This window comes from Microcaecilia unicolor, chromosome 10 (assembly GCF_901765095.1).
Source record: "Microcaecilia unicolor chromosome 10, aMicUni1.1, whole genome shotgun sequence".
NCBI classification, from domain to species: Eukaryota; Metazoa; Chordata; class Amphibia; order Gymnophiona; family Siphonopidae; genus Microcaecilia; species Microcaecilia unicolor.
Window position 1 is genome coordinate 86,938,374 of NC_044040.1, and position 17,337 is coordinate 86,955,710.

The window sequence follows — 17,337 nt, forward strand, 5'->3', positions numbered from 1 at the left end:
TCTGCCATTATGCTGGGGACGAAGCGCCCGCCTAGAACCTTCCACGTGCATGATGCCATGCACACCTTAATTTCGGCTCAATGGGATGTCCCAGAAGCGAGCCTTAAAGTGGCTAGGGCTATGTCCCGCCTCTATCCTTTGGCTGTGAGTGAACGTGAGGCCTATCTGTGGCCTACCGTGGATTCTTTAATCACTGCGGTGACTAAGAAAACGGCGTTGCCGGTGGAAGGTGGCACGGCCCTAAAGGACGCCCAAGACAGAAGATTGGAGGCGGCTGCTTTAAGTTTGCAGGCCTCAGTTTGCGGCTCCTATGTGGCCAGGGCGTGCCTGACTATGGTGCAGCGGGCTTCCCCCTCGGATCTTTCCTTGAGGGCTGATTGGCCGGCCCTGGAATCGGGCTTAGCCTATTTGGCAGACTTGCTGTATGATGTCTTGAGGGCCTCAGCGAAAGGCATGGCTCAGACAATCTCTGCGCGGCGGTGGCTTTGGCTGAAACATTGGTCTGCTGACCACGCCTCTAAATCCCGCCTGGCTAGGTTGCCTTTTAAAGGCAAGCTGCTCTTTGGGGTCGAGCTGGACAAAATCGTGACCGATCTCGGCACGTCTAAGGGCAAGAAATTACCAGAGGTCAGGGCTCGGGCAAGTACTCGTCCCGGTACCTCCAGAGGACGGTTGCAGGAAGCCCGTCGGTACCGCCCGGGCAAGTCGGGTTCCTCTGCCCCCTCTTCCTTCAAGAGGAATTTCTCCCCCAAGCAGCATTCCTTTCGCAGAGACCGCCGTCCCGGAGGTGCTCCCTCCGGTCCTCCCCAGGGTCTCGTACCCAATGACGGGGTCTTGGTCCACGCCCCAGTGCGGATTGGAGGACGGCTGTCCTCGTTTTCTGGGCGAGTGGACCACAATAACTTCAGACGCGTGGGTGCTGGAAGTCATCAGAGACGGCTACAAACTAGAGTTCTGCCGACCCTTAAAAGACGGGTTTGTACTCTCTCCCTGCAAGGTCTCCGGTCAAAGCTGTGGCAGTGCAGCAGACCTTGGACAATCTGATCCGCCTGGGCGCGGTCGTTCCGGTGCCAGAAAGTCAGCTTGGCAAGGGACGTTACTCCATTTACTTTGTGGTACCAAAGAAAGGAGGTTCTGTCCGGCCTATCCTCGACCTCAAAGGGGTCAATCGGGCCTTGAAAGTGCGGCACTTTCGCATGGAGACTCTCCGCTCTGTTATAGCGGCAGTGAAGGCAGGAGAGTTCCTGGCATCCTTGGACATCAAGGAAGCGTACCTGCATATTCCCATCTGGCTTCCTCATCAACGCTTTCTGCGTTTTGCAGTCCTGGGACGACACTTCCAGTTCAGAGCCCTCCCTTTCGGGTTGGCTACTGCTCCGCGGACCTTTTCCAAAGTAATGGTGGTCATCGCGGCCTTCCTACGAAAGGAAGGGGTACAAGTCCATCCTTATCTGGACGACTGGTTGATCCGAGCCCCCTCTTATGCAGAGTGCGGCAAAGCTGTGGACCGGGTAGTTGCTCTTTTGAGCTCCCTGGGATGGATCATCAACTGGGAGAAGAGCCAGCTGCGCCCGACTCAGTCCCTGGAGTACCTGGGAGTTCGATTCGACACCCAAGTGGGCAGAGTGTTCCTGCCAGACAATCGGATTGTCAAACTTCAGGCTCAGGTGGACCAGTTCCTAGTAGCCTCTCCCCTTCGGGCTTGGGACTATGTGCAGCTGTTGGGCTCTATGACGGCCACGATGGAAGTTGTGCCCTGGGCCAGGGCTCATATGAGACCACTTCAACACTCTTTGCTGCAGCGCTGGACTCCGATGTCGGAGGATTATGCTGTGCGCCTTCCCTTGGACCCAGCAGTGCGCAAGGCGCTGAGCTGGTGGATGCAGACAGACAAGTTGTCTGCGGGAATGCCCTGGTGACCCCAGAGTGGATTGTCGTCACGACGGACGCCTCGTTGTCGGGCTGGGGAGCCCACTGCTTGGGAAGGACAGCGCAGGGGCTCTGGTCTCCTGCAGAGGCAAAGTGGTCTATCAACCTCCTGGAACTCAGAGCCATTCGGTTGGCGCTTTTGGAGTTCATCCCGGTACTGGTGTTGAAGCCTGTACGGGTCCTGTCGGACAATGCCACGGCTGTGGCCTATGTCAACCGCCAGGGAGGTACCAAGAGCGCCCCTCTAGCCAAGGAGGCTATGAATCTTTGCCAGTGGGCGGAAGCGAACCTGGAGCAGCTTTCAGCGGCCCACATTGCCGGAGTCATGAATGTCAAGGCGGACTTTCTCAGTCGCCATACCTTGGAGCCCGGAGAGTGGCAGCTATCTGCTCAGGCGTTCTTGGACATCACGAAGCGCTGGGGCCAGCCGAGCCTAGATCTGATGGCGTCATCGGCCAATTGCCAAGTGCCGCGCTTTTTCAGCAGAGGACGGGACCCTCGATCTCTGGGAGTAGATGCTCTTCTCCAACAGTGGCCGACACAAGAGCTTCTCTATGTGTTCCCGCCCTGGCCCATGTTGGGCAGGGTGCTAGACCGGGTGGCAAAGCATCCCGGCAGGGTAATCCTGGTGGGTCCGGATTGGCCCAGGCGTCCCTGGTATGCGGACTTGATCAGGCTCTCAGTCGACGATCCTCTGCGGCTGCCAGTGGAGCAGGGCCTGTTACATCAGGGTCCCGTGGTGATGGAGGATCCCTCCCCCTTTGGTCTTACGGCCTGGCTATTGAGCGGCAGCGTCTGAGGAAGAAGGGCTTCTCAGACAAGGTCATCGCCACTATGCTGAGAGCGAGGAAGCGCTCTACTTCTACTGCTTACGCCAGGGTTTGGCGTATCTTTGCAGCGTGGTGTGAAGCAGGCTCACTTTCGCCCTTCACTGCTTCAATTTCTTCAGTGTTGGCGTTCCTGCAAGAAGGTCTGGAGAAAGGCCTGTCGCTCAGTTCCCTTAAAGTCCAGGTAGCGGCTCTGGCTTGCTTCAGGGGCCGCCTGAAGGGTGCTTCCCTGGCTTCGCAGCCAGATGTGGTGCGCTTTCTCAAGGGAGTTAATCACCTGCGCCCTCCTCTGCACTCAGTGGTGCCTGCGTGGAATCTCAACCTGGTACTAAGAGCATTGCAGAAGCCGCCTTTTGAACCCTTGTCGAGGGCATCTCTGAAAGACCTGACGTTGAAAGCAGTCTTTTTGGTGGCTATCACTTCAGCCAGAAGAGTTTCCGAGCTCCAGGCGCTCTCATGTCGAGAGCCTTTCTGCAGTTCACTGAGGCAGGAGTGACTATTCGCACAGTGCCTTCCTTCCTGCCCAAGATTGTTTCTCGCTTCCAGGTGAATCAGCAGCTCTGTCTCCCTTCCTTTCGTAGGGAGGACTACCCAGAGGAGTACTCTGCTCTTAAATATCTGGATGTGAGACGAGTCATCATCAGATACTTGGAAGTGACCAATGATTTCCGGAAATCGGATCATCTGTTTGTCCTGTTTGCAGGTCCTCGTAAGGGTCTGCAGGCTGCTAAGCCTACAGTGGCAAGATGGGTCAAGGAAGCCATTGCAGCGGCTTATGTGGCCGCGGGGAAGGTGCCGCCTATCCAGCTGAAGGCTCACTCCACGAGAGCTCAGGCGGCCTCGATGGCAGAGGCCGGATCCGTCTCCTTGGAAGAGATATGCAAGGCGGCAACTTGGGCTTCGGCTCATACATTCTCCAAGCATTACCGTTTGACTGTGGCTGCACGGGCGGAGGCCCGGTTTGGAGCTTCAGTGTTGAGGTTAGGGATTTCAATGTCCCGCCCTGGGTGAGTACTGCTTCGGTACATCCCACCAGTCTATGGATTGATCAGCTTGATGATATGGAAGGTAAAATTATGTATAATCATACCTGATAATTTTCTTTCCATTAATCATAGCTGATCAATCCATAGCCCCTCCCAGATATCTGTACTGTTTTTATTCTGGTTGCATTTCAGGTTCAAGTTTAGTCTTCAGTTACTTCAGAAAGACTTCGTGTTCAAGTTTTTTCACTTGGATTCTTCAAGAGTTAAGACGAGTTTGTGTTACAGTGAGCTGCTGCATTCCTCTCCCCTCCGTTTTACGGGGCTGGATTGAGACTTAAAATTCTGCCGGCACTCCCTCCCGCTTCGTGCGGCTGTAGGGCAGCTTTGTACCCCTCCCGCTTCGGCGGTGTTAGGGTCAGTCAGCTCCTCCCGCGGTTGCGGTTGCAGGATAAGCCAGATCCCCCCGCATCGGCGGGTGTGGTGTCCCTCCCCCGCTCCGCGGGGATGAGCTGGACGGATTCCCCTCCCCACTTGTGTGGGGATGAGCTGGGTTAATTCCCCTCCCCCGTTTCGGCGGTGGTGAGCTGGGCAGAGTGTCCCTTCGTGGGTGTAATTCTCTAAGTGCTGAGTCCTGCGGATGGAGCTTTGATATCGACATACTGAGGAGTTTCCGGCAGCACATGACCACATATAGGGAGGCAAAAGTTTGCTCTCTATCTCCACCTGCTGGTAGATGGACACAACCCACCAGTCTATGGATTGATCAGCTATGATTAATGGAAAGAAAATTATCAGGTATGATTATACATAATTTTACCTTTTATTTTATAAAGGCAATATAGGTGCCTATGGGCTCATTTTCAAAGCACTTAGACTTACAAAGTTCCATAGTAAACTATAGAACTTTGTAAGTCTAAGTGCTTTGAAAATGCACCTCCATGTCTCCTTATAAAATAGGCTGCCATAACCATCTCTAATAGTGTGAAATTTCACAACTGCCCTGACAAATATGAATTTGTGCATGTACTTTGTGTGTCCATAGAAGTTTTATAAAATATGTATGTACATTGCAACTGTACTCCAGCTCCTTGCAAATCTAGCCCCCCAGATTGCATAAAAGTGTGCATGCTTTTCTTAGTACTGTAAGGCCTCCACCACCGGGAGACCCTTGGAAAAGTCTCCTGCACCGGGAGACTCTTGAGTCCCTCGGCCCTTTAGCTGAGCTGTGTGCTGTAATCCACTGCTAAAGAGCCCACGGCAATCCACAAGGTCAGATCATTATATTTTATTGTAATCCCTTTATGTCAACTAAGTACATAAGTATTGCCATACTGGGAAAGACCAAAGGTCCATCGAGCCCAGCATCCTGTTTCCAACAGTGGCCAATCCAGGTCACAAATACCCAGCAAGATCCCAAAAATGTACAAAACATTTTATACTGCTTATCCCAGAAATAGTGGATTTTTCCCAAGTCCATTTAATAACGGTCTATGGACTTTTCCTTTAGGAAGCCGACAAAACCTTTTTTAAACTCTGGCAACGAATTCCAGAGTTTAATTACACGTTGAGTGAAGAAACATTTTCTCCGATTTGTTTTAAATTTACTACATTGTAGCTTCATCGCATGCCCCCTAGTCTTAGTATTTTTGGAAAGCGTGAACAGGCGCTTCACATCTACCCGTTCAACTCCACTCATTATTTTAGAGACCTCTATCATATCTCCCCTCAGCCGCCTTTTCTCCAAGCTGAAGAGCCCTAGTCGCTTTAGCCTTTCCTCATAGGGAAGTCATCCCATCCCCTTTATCATTTTTGTCGCCCTTCTCTGCACCTTTTCTAATTCCACTATATCTTTTTTGAGATGCGGTGACCAGAATTGAACACAATATTCGAGGTGCAGTCGCACCATGGAGCGATACAAAGGCATTATAACATCCTCATTTTTGTTTTCCATTCCTTTCCTAATAATACCTAACATTCTATTTGCTTTCTTAGCCGCAGCAGCACACTGAGCAGAAGTTTTCAACGTATCATCAACGACGACACCTAGACAAGTGGAATCTTGCATGACGTAGCTATAATTTGGGTTCCTTTTTCCCACATGCATCACTTTGCACTTGCTCACATTAAACATCATCTGCCATTTAGACGGCCAGTCTCGTAAGGTCCTCTTGTAATTTTTCACAATCCTCCCGTGATTTAACGCCTTTAAATAACTTAGTGTCATCAGCAAATTTAATAACCTCACTTGATTTCTCCCATCTCTAGGTCATTTATAAATATGTTAAAAAGCAACTTTCCCAGCACAGAGCCCTGGGGAACCCCACTAACTACCCTTCTCCATTGAGAATACTGACCATTTAACCCTACTCTCTGTTTTCTATCTTTTAACCAGTTTTTAATCCACAATAGAACACTACCTCCTATCCCATGACTCTCCAATTTCCTCTGGAGTTTTTCATGAGGTACTTTGTCAGATGCCTTCTGAAAAAATCCAGCAGTTCATGTAAGTAGTTAGGCAAAACAATTCCCCAAACACAGCAGTTCAGAAAGGGTTCAAACTCCCAGCAGTTCATGTATAGCAGTTATGCCCAAAACCACCACTCCTCCTCTCTCCCTTTCAAAAGAAATCAACCTATGGAGAGTGGCTAGGGTCCCTCTTCAACCAGGCCAGCATTATACCCTGACCACCACCCGCATGATCCTTCCGTGGTAAACCTGTTCTCTCAGCTCCCCTTGTGGGATAGCCACCTTTTACCTTCTTCTACCAGGCTCTCCTTTCAAGCAGCCCTCCGCTGCTTCACCTCCTTTCCTTCCAGTTTAGTCAGAGCAGCAATCTCCATCGGCTTCTCTTGCCCTAGTTCTTCTTCCCCTTGCCAGTCCATAGGTTCCTCCGCACACCCATTGCTCAGCTGCTCTACATTTGCTTGATTGGGCAGGTTCCGATCTCCTTCCCTCATTTTGGCTCTCTGGGACAGGTTTTTCCAACTCCCTTCTCTTGCCCTTCTCCTGACCTGCTCTGGGGGCTGTTGGGGATTGAAGTCCCTGTTTCTACCATGGGACTTGCTCAGGGGCTGCTGGGAATTGTAGTCTTTTCCTTTTCTCCAATCCCCTGGGGGAAAAGACTCCTTCCTTTCTCGACCCAGTCTCTCTCCCTCTCGAGCCTCCTCATTCCTCCATTTGCCTTCATTCTCCCTCCCACCCTCATATTCCTCACAGTACGTGTGTTTAACCCTGTATAATTTTATAATAGCCATTTTCCATGTCTAAAACGTGCTTTATAAAATTACTTCCATAATGAGGATAAGTTTATAAAAGTTTTTCTGTGCATAGGGCATGTTTTATATGTGGAAAAGGCCTTGTATAAAATTGCATAGCCATATATGTGCATGAAAAGTATATGTGGCAAAAGACTGCATGTAATTTACACGGGCTGTGCATTGACAATTCCCAGGGTGTAGTTTAGGTTAAGTAGAGGCAGAGTTGTGATTGTACTTGTGTATTTTATAAAATACTAGTAAAAAAGGCCCGTTTCTGACACAAATGAAACGGGCGCTAGCAAGGTTTTCCTCGGAGTGTGTATGTTTGGAAGAGTGTATGTGAGAGTGACTGTTTGAGAGTCAGAGTGAAAGTGTGAGTGTGTGAGAGAGAGAGTGTGTTTGTGAGAGAGTGTGTGTGTGAGAATGAGAGTGTGTGCAAGTGTGTATGTGAGACACAGTGTGATAGAGAGTGTGTGTGTGTGCCCATCCATGCTCCTCTGTCCCCTGCCCCCTCCATTCATCCCTATCCAGCATTTTCCCTCTCTGCCTGAGGCCTGCCCTGCAATCCATATCCATCCATGCCCATCTGTCCCCTCCATTCATCCCTATCCAGCAATTCCCCTCTCCCTGAGTCCTGCCCTTCTAATCCATGCCCATCCATGCTCATCTGTCACCTGGCCCCTCCATTTTTCCCTATCCAGCATTTCCCCTCTCTGCCTGAGGCCTGCTCTGCAATCCATATCCATCCATGCCCATCTGTCCCCTCCATTCATCCCTATCCAGCAATTCCCCTCTCCCTGAGTCCTGCCCTTCCAATCCATGCCATCCATGCTCCTCTGTCACCTGGCCCCTCCATTTTTCCCTATCCAGCATTTCCCCTCTCTGCCTGAGGCCTGCTCTGCAATCCATATCCATCCATGCCCATCTGTCCCCTCCATTCATCCCTATCCAGCAATTCCCCTCTCCCTGAGTCCTGCCCTTCCAATCCATGCCCATCCATGCTCATCTGTCACCTGGCCCCTCCATTTTTCCCTATCCAGCATTTCCCCTCTCTGCCTGAGGCCTGCCCTGCAATCCATATGCATCCATGCCCATCTGTGCCCTCCATTCATCCCTATCCAGCAATTCCCCTCTCCCTGAGTCCTGCCCTTCCAATCCATGCTCATCTGTCACCTGGCCCCTCCATTTTTCCCTATCCAGCATTTCCCCTCTCTGCCTGAGGCCTGCCCTGCAATCCATATGCATCCATGGCCATCTGTGCCCTCAATTCATCCCTATCCAGCAATTCCCCTCTCCCTGAGTCCTGCCCTTCCAATACATGCCCATCCATGCTCATCTGTCACCTGGCCCCTACATTTTTCCGTATCCAGCATTTCCCCTCTCTGCCTGAGGCCTGCCCTGCAATCCATATGCATCCATGCCCATCTGTGCCCTCCATTCATCCCTATCCAGCAATTCCCCTCTCCCTGAGTCCTGCCCTTCCAATCCATGCTCATCTGTCACCTGGCCCCTCCATTTTTCCCTATCCAGCATTTCCCCTCTCTGCCTGAGGCCTGCCCTGCAATCCATATGCATCCATGGCCATCTGTGCCCTCCATTCATCCCTATCCAGCAATTCCCCTCTCCCTGAGTCCTGCCCTTCCAATCCATGCCCATCCATGCTCATCTGTCACCTGGCCCCTCCATTTTTCCCTATCCAGCATTTCCCCTCTCTGCCTGAGGCCTGCCCTGCAATCCATATCCATCCATGGCCATCTGTCCCCTCCATTCATTCTTATCCAGCAATTCCCGTCTCCCTGAGTCCTGCCCTTCGAATCCATGCCCATCCATGCTCATCTGTCACCTGGCCCCTCCATTTTTCCCTATCCAGCAATTGCCCTCTCTCCCTGAGGCCTGCCCTGCAATCCATTTCCATCCATGCCCATCTGTCCCCTCTATTCATCCCTATCCAGCAATTTCCCTCTCTCCCTGAGTCCTGCCCTCCCAATCCATGCCCATCCATGCTCCTCTGTCCCCTGCCCCCTCCATTCATCCCTTTCCAGCAATTGCCCTCTCTTCCTGAGCCCTGCCATCCCAATCCATGCCCATCCATGCTCCTCTGTCCCCTGCCGCCTCCATTCATCCTTTTGCAGCAAGTCCCCTGTCTCCCTTTCATGACCCCCCTTGCATCCATGCTGCTCTCTCTCCCATGTCCCAGCCTGGGCCGCCCTCTTCTTCCCCCCCTCTTCGCATCCATGCTGTCGTTTCTCCCCTGCCCTGCCGCTCCCATTGTTGTTCTTTAGTGGCCACCCTCTTCTCTCCCCCCAACATGGTTGTTTTTTTTTTTTTTTTCTTGTTTTTAAATTTACCTCCGTGCCGGTTCCGGCAGCGAAGCGTCAGGGAAGGAGGCGGCACTCCCGACGTCTAGGTTTCCCTTCGCTGTGTTCCGCCTTCTTTTGACGTCATCCTTGACGTCAGAAGAAGGCGGAACACAGCGAAGGGAAGGCTAGACGTCGAGAGCGCCGCCTCCTTCCCTGACGCTTCGCTGCCGAGCGTTGCGATTGGTTGAGTGTCATTGCTCCGCCCTCGACGTCATCACGTTTGATGCGTGGGCGGGGCAGACACAATGCGATCTCACCCCCTTCACTTTAGAATGTTGGCTAACAGAGGCTTCATTAGAACGTTGGAGGTGCGTTTTATATAGAGAGATGTTGGTAAACACATAAAGGGTAATTTTATAAAGGCATTTTTTTGTATGTAAATAGCAGTATATATGCATAAAATAACTTTTTTATAAAATTACCCCACATGTACAAGTACATGTGTTGACTAGAACGTGTGTTCTTTCATATAACCTAGGTGTAGGCATGCCCTGGGGCATGTTTTGGATGACTTGTTGTTGGAATTGTAATTTGTGTGTACTTCATAAAATATATCCATTCACAGAAACACTAACACCTGCTTCTGAGCAGGTGTAAATGTCTGTAGCCTCACCTTTGCAGTGATTTCTGTAGGATTTATTCTGATGCTTTATAATGACATATTGGTGCCTATATATTTTATATAATAGGCTACAAATAGGTGACTTCTTGCCCTGTCAGTCTAGGTGATCTCTTATAAAATTACCCTTATAGGGAACCCACGTGTTTACATCACCTTTAGAGCAGGCTTGAATTTGTGCAGTTTTGTGTCTGTTCTGGATACCTATTTTATAAAGGCACATATGCACAAAATAGGGACAAATAAGCAACATGTTGGGCTTTGAACATATATGTCCATTTATAAAAATTTCTCTATTGGGGGCATTATGAGCAAGCTGCATAGCACGAAGTATGTAGGTATTTCTATATCTGTATCTTGATCTAATTTTCTAAAAGAAATTACCCAAATTGTTCCCCTGTGAAAATTTATCTTAAGCTAAATGGGTGTATTTGTACCTAGGTAATGTGCTCCTGCTACTTGTCCAGGCAGTTGAGGAGGGTGTAAATAGTTACCATATAATCTACAAATCAAATTATGCACGTATAGTTTAATCTTCTGATTAATCACACGTACAGGAATGCCTGCATTAAATTGATTTTATAAAGTTTCTTTGTAAAACTGGTCATCTGTATTTTGCCATTCAGTGGCGGAGCAATTTTCAAACAAAGGATGTAGCTACATAACAACTTAGGCTACTGACTAGTTGCCTTTTTGAAAACTGTCCTCCCCATAATGATAAAGATTTTAACATCTGGCAAAACTAGGGCAAGCTACTTAAGTTCTGCCAGTAAGTCGGTGTTGGTGTATCATTTTCTCAATCCTTAAATTTTAGCCCTTTCAGACAGGTGGCTCTCACTGCTGTTTTTACAGTTTTTCTGTGTAATATTTTTCCTTGCAGGAAATAAAATCTGTGGATAAGAGGTGCTTCTTTAGAATTACAAAAGCAAACAGGCCTGTGGGTGCTTTTCTTTTATTTTGCTGTACATTTGCTTGATCCTTAAAGCTACCTCTCTGCATTTCTGCCTGCTCCCATCAGTGTCTGCCTTTATAAGCACAAGTGTCAGGTAATTAAAAAGCTTGAGCAAAAATTATGAACAGAAATGATCTTTGAATTCTGTAAATGTTCAGCACTTATGTTAACTTTTTGATTCCCAGAAATTAAATTACCATTCACCATCAGCTTTCACAATATCAGAGAGGCAACTAAGGACTTCCATGACGACATGATGATTGGGGAAGGACACTTTTTCAAAGTGTACAAAGCAGAAATTCAAAATCGAGCATTTGCTGTTAAGCTACTTAAACAGGTACACGGTACTGCAGAATATTGTTCTTACTAAGTAATCAAGATTGGCAGCAGTAACAACAATTTAGGCTTAGTATTTTCTTCATTCTTTGAGTACTGCTAATAGGTGATTTCAATATGCCTGAAGTTGATTGAGTCATCATTGTTATAGCGTTGCCTAGAAGTAGGGTAATCTTAGATTTTCTACTGGAAGAACTGTTCCAGCAGTTGGAAATTGAACCCTTGTGAGATGGGGCCATACTGGATGGTGCTTATGAATAAAGAGAATGTTTCTGATGTTGTTATAGTGGGTGATCATCTGGAATCCAGTGATTACCGGATGGTATGGTTCAATACTAAATAAAGTTCACAGCAAAAGTTTATTAATAAAACTTGGACTCGACACGAGTCGTGTTTCGGCCATTCTTGCCTGCCTCAGGAGTCCCTAAAAATAGTACATGACACTTATAGAGTAAAACCAGTGGCATAGCCAGACCTGACATTTTGGGTGGGCCCAGAGCTAATATGGGTGGGCACTATGTATACAGGTATGAATAGTGTTTCTTGGGATAATGTCTTTGAATGCACTTGATGATTGAATTACTGACCCTAACCTTTTCAAGAACGCTGGCACTTTCCAAGTTTGAAAACACTGTCTGCTGTACCCAGACCTACCAAGTTACCCAGTTCCAAGACAGCGATTTCAGATCAGTCCTGGCTTTCTAACAACCTTATCGGGATATCTTTATGGGACCTGCAGCATAGATTTAAATGGGTAGAATCAAAGACTATAAATTCCACACAAAGTCAGCTCTGGCCAAAAAGTCTTCTGCAGTGCTTCAAAGCAAACTTTTCCAAGGCATCAAAGCAAAGACCAGCTGTGCCATTTTCTCAGTCATCAGGGGCAGAGAAGGCAGCCAGCTGGCACACTTACCTGCAAAATCCAGGTAGAGAGCAGTCAGCCGGCACACTGGACGTATCAAGAGCCAGGGAGCTGCACGACATGGAGCAGCACCTGGAAGTGCAAGCAGAAGACCGAGCTCCGAGGCAGTGTCACAGAAGGAATATCAGGATTTGCCCCAGAGCCCTGCGGGTGGGGCACGGAACCCTCCTCAAAACAAAACATGCTTGGCTCGGAGTTTTCTGCTTGCTGCAGTCACTTCCTGCAGCATGGGCTCACTAAGTAAACTTCTGCAATAGTAATTAACTTTTGATTCAAAATGATCTCAAAGCTACTTCTTGAAATAGGGATAGGGAAAGATTTTTGATAGCCTAGTTCTACTTAATTCTTATAGCAGACCCGTAACCATATCTTGAGAAACAGCCAGCAACCCTCTGTACAGTTTTGTCTGTCTTTGCTGGGTTGGCTGGGGTGTCTCTTTGTCAACAGGACAGGAGGCAGATAAAGAAGCATACAGTTCTCAGGAAGTACTTACAAGCCCTAATCTCTTGCTCCCAGTAACGTTTTATTGCACAATGGAATACAATTGCTTAAAGGAAAAGCTTCTGAGACAGCCCCATCCACTCTTACACCCACCTTAAACACCTTCCCGTCAGTTGTCCAGCATGACCTAAGAATGCTGCCAGACAGGCGATTGCATTCCCCTTTAAGAAGCTGGTGCCTTGTGTCACGGGCTGCAGGCTTTTAGTGTGCATAGAGATACCCCGCTTTCACCTCCCCCCCCCCCCCATCCTCGGAGGGCTTTTTAGGCATGGTTCTACAGGGAGGGGGTCTGGGTAAAAAAAAAAAAGTCGAGCATTTGATCAGAAAGTTCTAGTTAAGCTAATATTATTTCACAGCTAATATTCTTCTCCTTGGCATTACTGTATGATTCAGTTGTAAGGATATAAAATTAGGCACGAAGTAGTGAACCTACGGGGGAAAAAAATAATTTAAAAACACGGCAGCCCCATAAATTGTCAGCAGATTTCAGGCACAGATAAAGAAGCAGATTAATTAAAACTACGCCAGGAAGGGCAGTAGGCGTGTGGCGCCCCGCTACGACAGACCTTTGGATCGGTGCACTTTAAAAAAAAAAAAAAAAAGGGTTGGTACTTTTGTGGAGGAGGAGGATCAGAGGAGAGCTTCTGGCTGCAGTGCAGGCTGCATGTGGATGAGCAAGCGAGCCATAGCAGAAAGGCTGTGTACTCCCACTGTTAACCTGCACCTATCAGGATAAATTGGGCGGGCCTGAGTTCAGATTGGGCGGGCCTGGGCCCACCCAGGCCCACCCGTAGCTACGCCCCTGAGTAAAACAATTAAAATGTTAGCAAAAGACTAAAATTAAACAAATGACATTAAAAATTAAACTTGATGCAATCAAAAAACGCACTTAATGCAAAGCCAAGACACAGACTGGTTGCTTTCAGGTAAATAGAAAGAACAAGTGTATATGTAAATGATAAAACAGTAATAAAGTAAAAATATAATCATAATAATATAAATATAATAATAATATATTTCAGAATGTGTATTATGTATTATATTTTATCTGCAATAATCCCCCCCTTTTTTGATTTACACCTAGGGGAGCTACGTCAGTATTCCTTTGGGCACAGTTTTAGATATTTTTAGATGTTAATATACATTTTTAGACTCATTTTTTTTAATATTCCGTGTTGATAGTATTGTTTCATATTGTCTTCATATGCTCTCATATGTATTAACGGGTTCTTGTGTATGATAAGCATTTTTATCGATTTCTCCTCTGCCTTTCCAACTTTCATTAAGTCTTCACTTAAATTAGTGCTGATTTAGAGCAGTTATTGAGTTTAGCATGGTGCCTTACATAAACTAGCGTACTTTTCAGTACTCAGTATTAACTTTGGCGTTTTCATGGCTCGATCGCGTTGTATCGCTGATAGCTATGCTGGCTGCTGCAATAGCTTATAGCATGCCCCACACCCATTATTTTTTCTTATTTATTTTTTCTCATTTCGATTGGCATTTACCTTTTATTTGTAATTTTGCCCCCTTTTTGATTTACACTGAGGATATTTATGTCATCATTCCTGTGGGCACAGCTTTATTTATCTTTACATGCCAATATACTTTTGCTGACTCTTATTTTATATTTTTTATGGTGAGAGTATCGTCTAAACATGGCCTTCAGGTGTACTCTGCCAGCATGTTATGTGGTTCTTTATGCACTTTTGCAAAGGTAATATTATTTTTCAGTTAGGTGGTTCCCCTATGTTATGGTCCATTTTTCTTAGTAGTTTATGGTCTTCTTTTTTAATATATGCTATTTTTCACAGTAATATCAGGCAATTCTTTTTTCTGTTTCTCCCATCCTTATCATTTTATGGTTCATCACCTTTCACATTTGCTGATTCATTTGGCATCCGTGCCTTGTTTTCATTTTCATTTTTTTATTTTTATTTTCATACCCGTGTGGTCTTCTTCATTATTCTCCATCATCAAAACAATTTTTTGGGATCCCTGTCCATATATTCTATGTTTCACTTTTTTCAGTATCATTTCATTTTGTTGTATATGTATGTATGGAGAGTATGTAGTGATTTATGCCTTCGCTTACATATTTATTATAGATATCGTTGTTAGCAGCTTTAGTGCTTTTTTTTTTCATCTGATCTACAAGGTACTTTTTTCTACAGATAATACTAGGTATGTCCTCTATATTTATACTTTATTATGTTGTGTATTTTATTCCATGCCTTGTCCTCATTATCTCTATGTGGTATAATTTCATATCTTTACATAATTCAATATTCTTTATTCTTTTAAAGTCATATACTCTTATATTTTTATCATATATTTTTTATTATATATACTTTGCATCTTTCATTCTGATGTTTTATTTGTCTAAATTTGTACAAGAAATTGTATATGGATGTTCAAGTTTTTATTCATGTTTTTAATTATAATTGTATTTTTATGCATGTCTTTGTATATTATATTATTTTATAGACCCCTGACGCAGGCCTCACGGCCGAAACACGTCACGTGTCGGGTCATTTCTGCTACTGTCAATAAAGACCTTGTTCAGGAAGACACTCATTGTGAGAGGACTTTTTTGGATCCACTGTGTGTTTTGCCTTTCATTGGTTTTCCTGTGGAGAGTTCACCTTCTGTGGGTGTTTGCTTCGTTGGACTTGGAGGTACACCATGGCCTTCGAGCCATGGGATGACGTCCTCAGCTTCAGTGGCGAGAGGTTACAAAGATTAATGCAAGATTTTACACCATTAGAGGCAGAAGAATGTCCCGGTGTATCTCTTGTAGATTTATGGACAGATATGATTAAGAATAATAAATCTATAATACAAAATGAGTTACATTATGCTACTTTATTACAATATTGTAGGAATAAAAAGATACCTAGGGGCCTCAGAATTATGAAGGAACCTCGCTTGTTTACTGATGATGAGGACTTCCTCACTCAGTGGTGTTCTATTCTGAACAAGTGTTCACTTGATCTGATGATTCTTATTATAGAAACGTCAAAAAAAAGGAATGATATTTTAAGACCATTTGTTAATGAAAAATTAGAAGTATTAAAAAATACTGATCCAAAGTTTGATGAGATTATAATAGATGGTAATAAACGGATGGATAGTTTTAGAAATGAAATAAAAAAGAGTAAAATCAATAAACTACATAGAGATTCTGAAGACTATAGGAGGGGTCCTATTTATCCCTGGTCTAAACCTAAAAGGAATACTAGAAATATTCAATATAAATCTAGGCCACGTTTTCAAAGTGAATATGATTCTAAACAAATGATTAGTGACATTCATCAAAGACCTAGGAGACCAGCAGAAAATATAGAGTCACCCAGTAGGAGAAATAATAAACGCATTAGGAGTGACTCTGATGAATGTTTTACTTCCCCTTTATCCAGCCCCACCAATGTTCCAACAGCTGGTCCCTCTACTACTTTTTTAGATCAAATTTGGCCCACGAGGACCCCGTTTCTAGAACAATCACGACAATACAGAGGGCCACCACTAAGAGGCCGGGGCTACAATCGAGGAAGGGCAAGAGGAAGACCCAGAGGCAGCAGCCATCCTTATCACAACCGATACAACCAACAATATTGAATATGAGAGAGGAAAATGATGATACTCCCATAGTCAATCTTTCAAATTCCATTCTTTCAGAGCATCAATTAAACATTTTAAAGAAAGGCCTTTCATTTGTCCCTACGGCAAGATATGATTCTTTCCAGACAAGGGTCGACATGTTTAGGTTTTATAGGAAATTACTGATTAAACACTTTTTTTCTAATAATACAGAGGGTTATCAAGACTTCTCAGTGATCAAAGGTAAATCCAAATGGATACCGCCTGGACCTCCAGATCCTGTGGTTTTCACTTTTTACAAGTGTGTTCTTTCAGACAAAGAACGCCTTGAAAGGAAGAATCGTAAGGCTCATCACAACCTTACAAAAGATGAGCATAATGCCTTATTAACACTTTCTCAGAATCGAGATATTGTCATAAAACCAGCAGATAAGGGTGGAGCTATTGTTATACAAAACAGACAAGAATATATCATGGAAATACACCGACAGATTTTTGATTTAGAATATTATATCCAACTGGAAAAAGATCCTACTGACCAACTTCAGAAAGACATATTAGAATTAGTGTCTTTTGCTTTCGATGCTGGGTATATCACTCTTAAAGAAAAAAATTACCTTACAGTTAAGTGTCCTTCTATCCCCACCATATATACTCTTCCTAAGATACATAAAAGGTTAGATAACCCACCTGGTTGTCCTATCATCTCAGGAAACGGTTCAGTTTTAGAGCCTCTCTCTCAGTTCGTAGACTATTTTTTACGACCCTTTGTCCCAGAGATTGACTCATACGTTAGAGACTCATCCCATATGATCAACATTTTAGAAATGTTTGATGGAGATCTTGAAGATGTTACTATGGTGACCCTGGACATAGAAGCTCTCTATACCAATATTCCTCAGTTGGAAGCCCTGATAGTAATAGAGAATACACTTAAGAGAAGGACCCATGAGCGACGTATTCCTAATCATTTCATTCTTGCCTTGGCTACTATTGCCCTTACTAAGAACTATTTTGGTTTTGATGGCAGTTTTTTCCAACAAATTAA

The 17,337-nt window shown here is 45.6% G+C and overlaps 1 protein-coding gene across 1 annotated transcript in view; it reads left to right on the forward strand.

Annotated features, from left to right (window-relative positions):
• Positions 1-17,337, forward strand: part of IRAK3 (interleukin 1 receptor associated kinase 3) — a 138,200-nt gene that overhangs the window by 13,755 nt on the left and 107,108 nt on the right. The window contains exon 3 of the mRNA XM_030215616.1: positions 11,116-11,267. Within this exon, the coding sequence (XP_030071476.1) occupies positions 11,116-11,267 (152 nt within the window). The remainder of the gene's footprint in view (positions 1-11,115; positions 11,268-17,337) is intronic.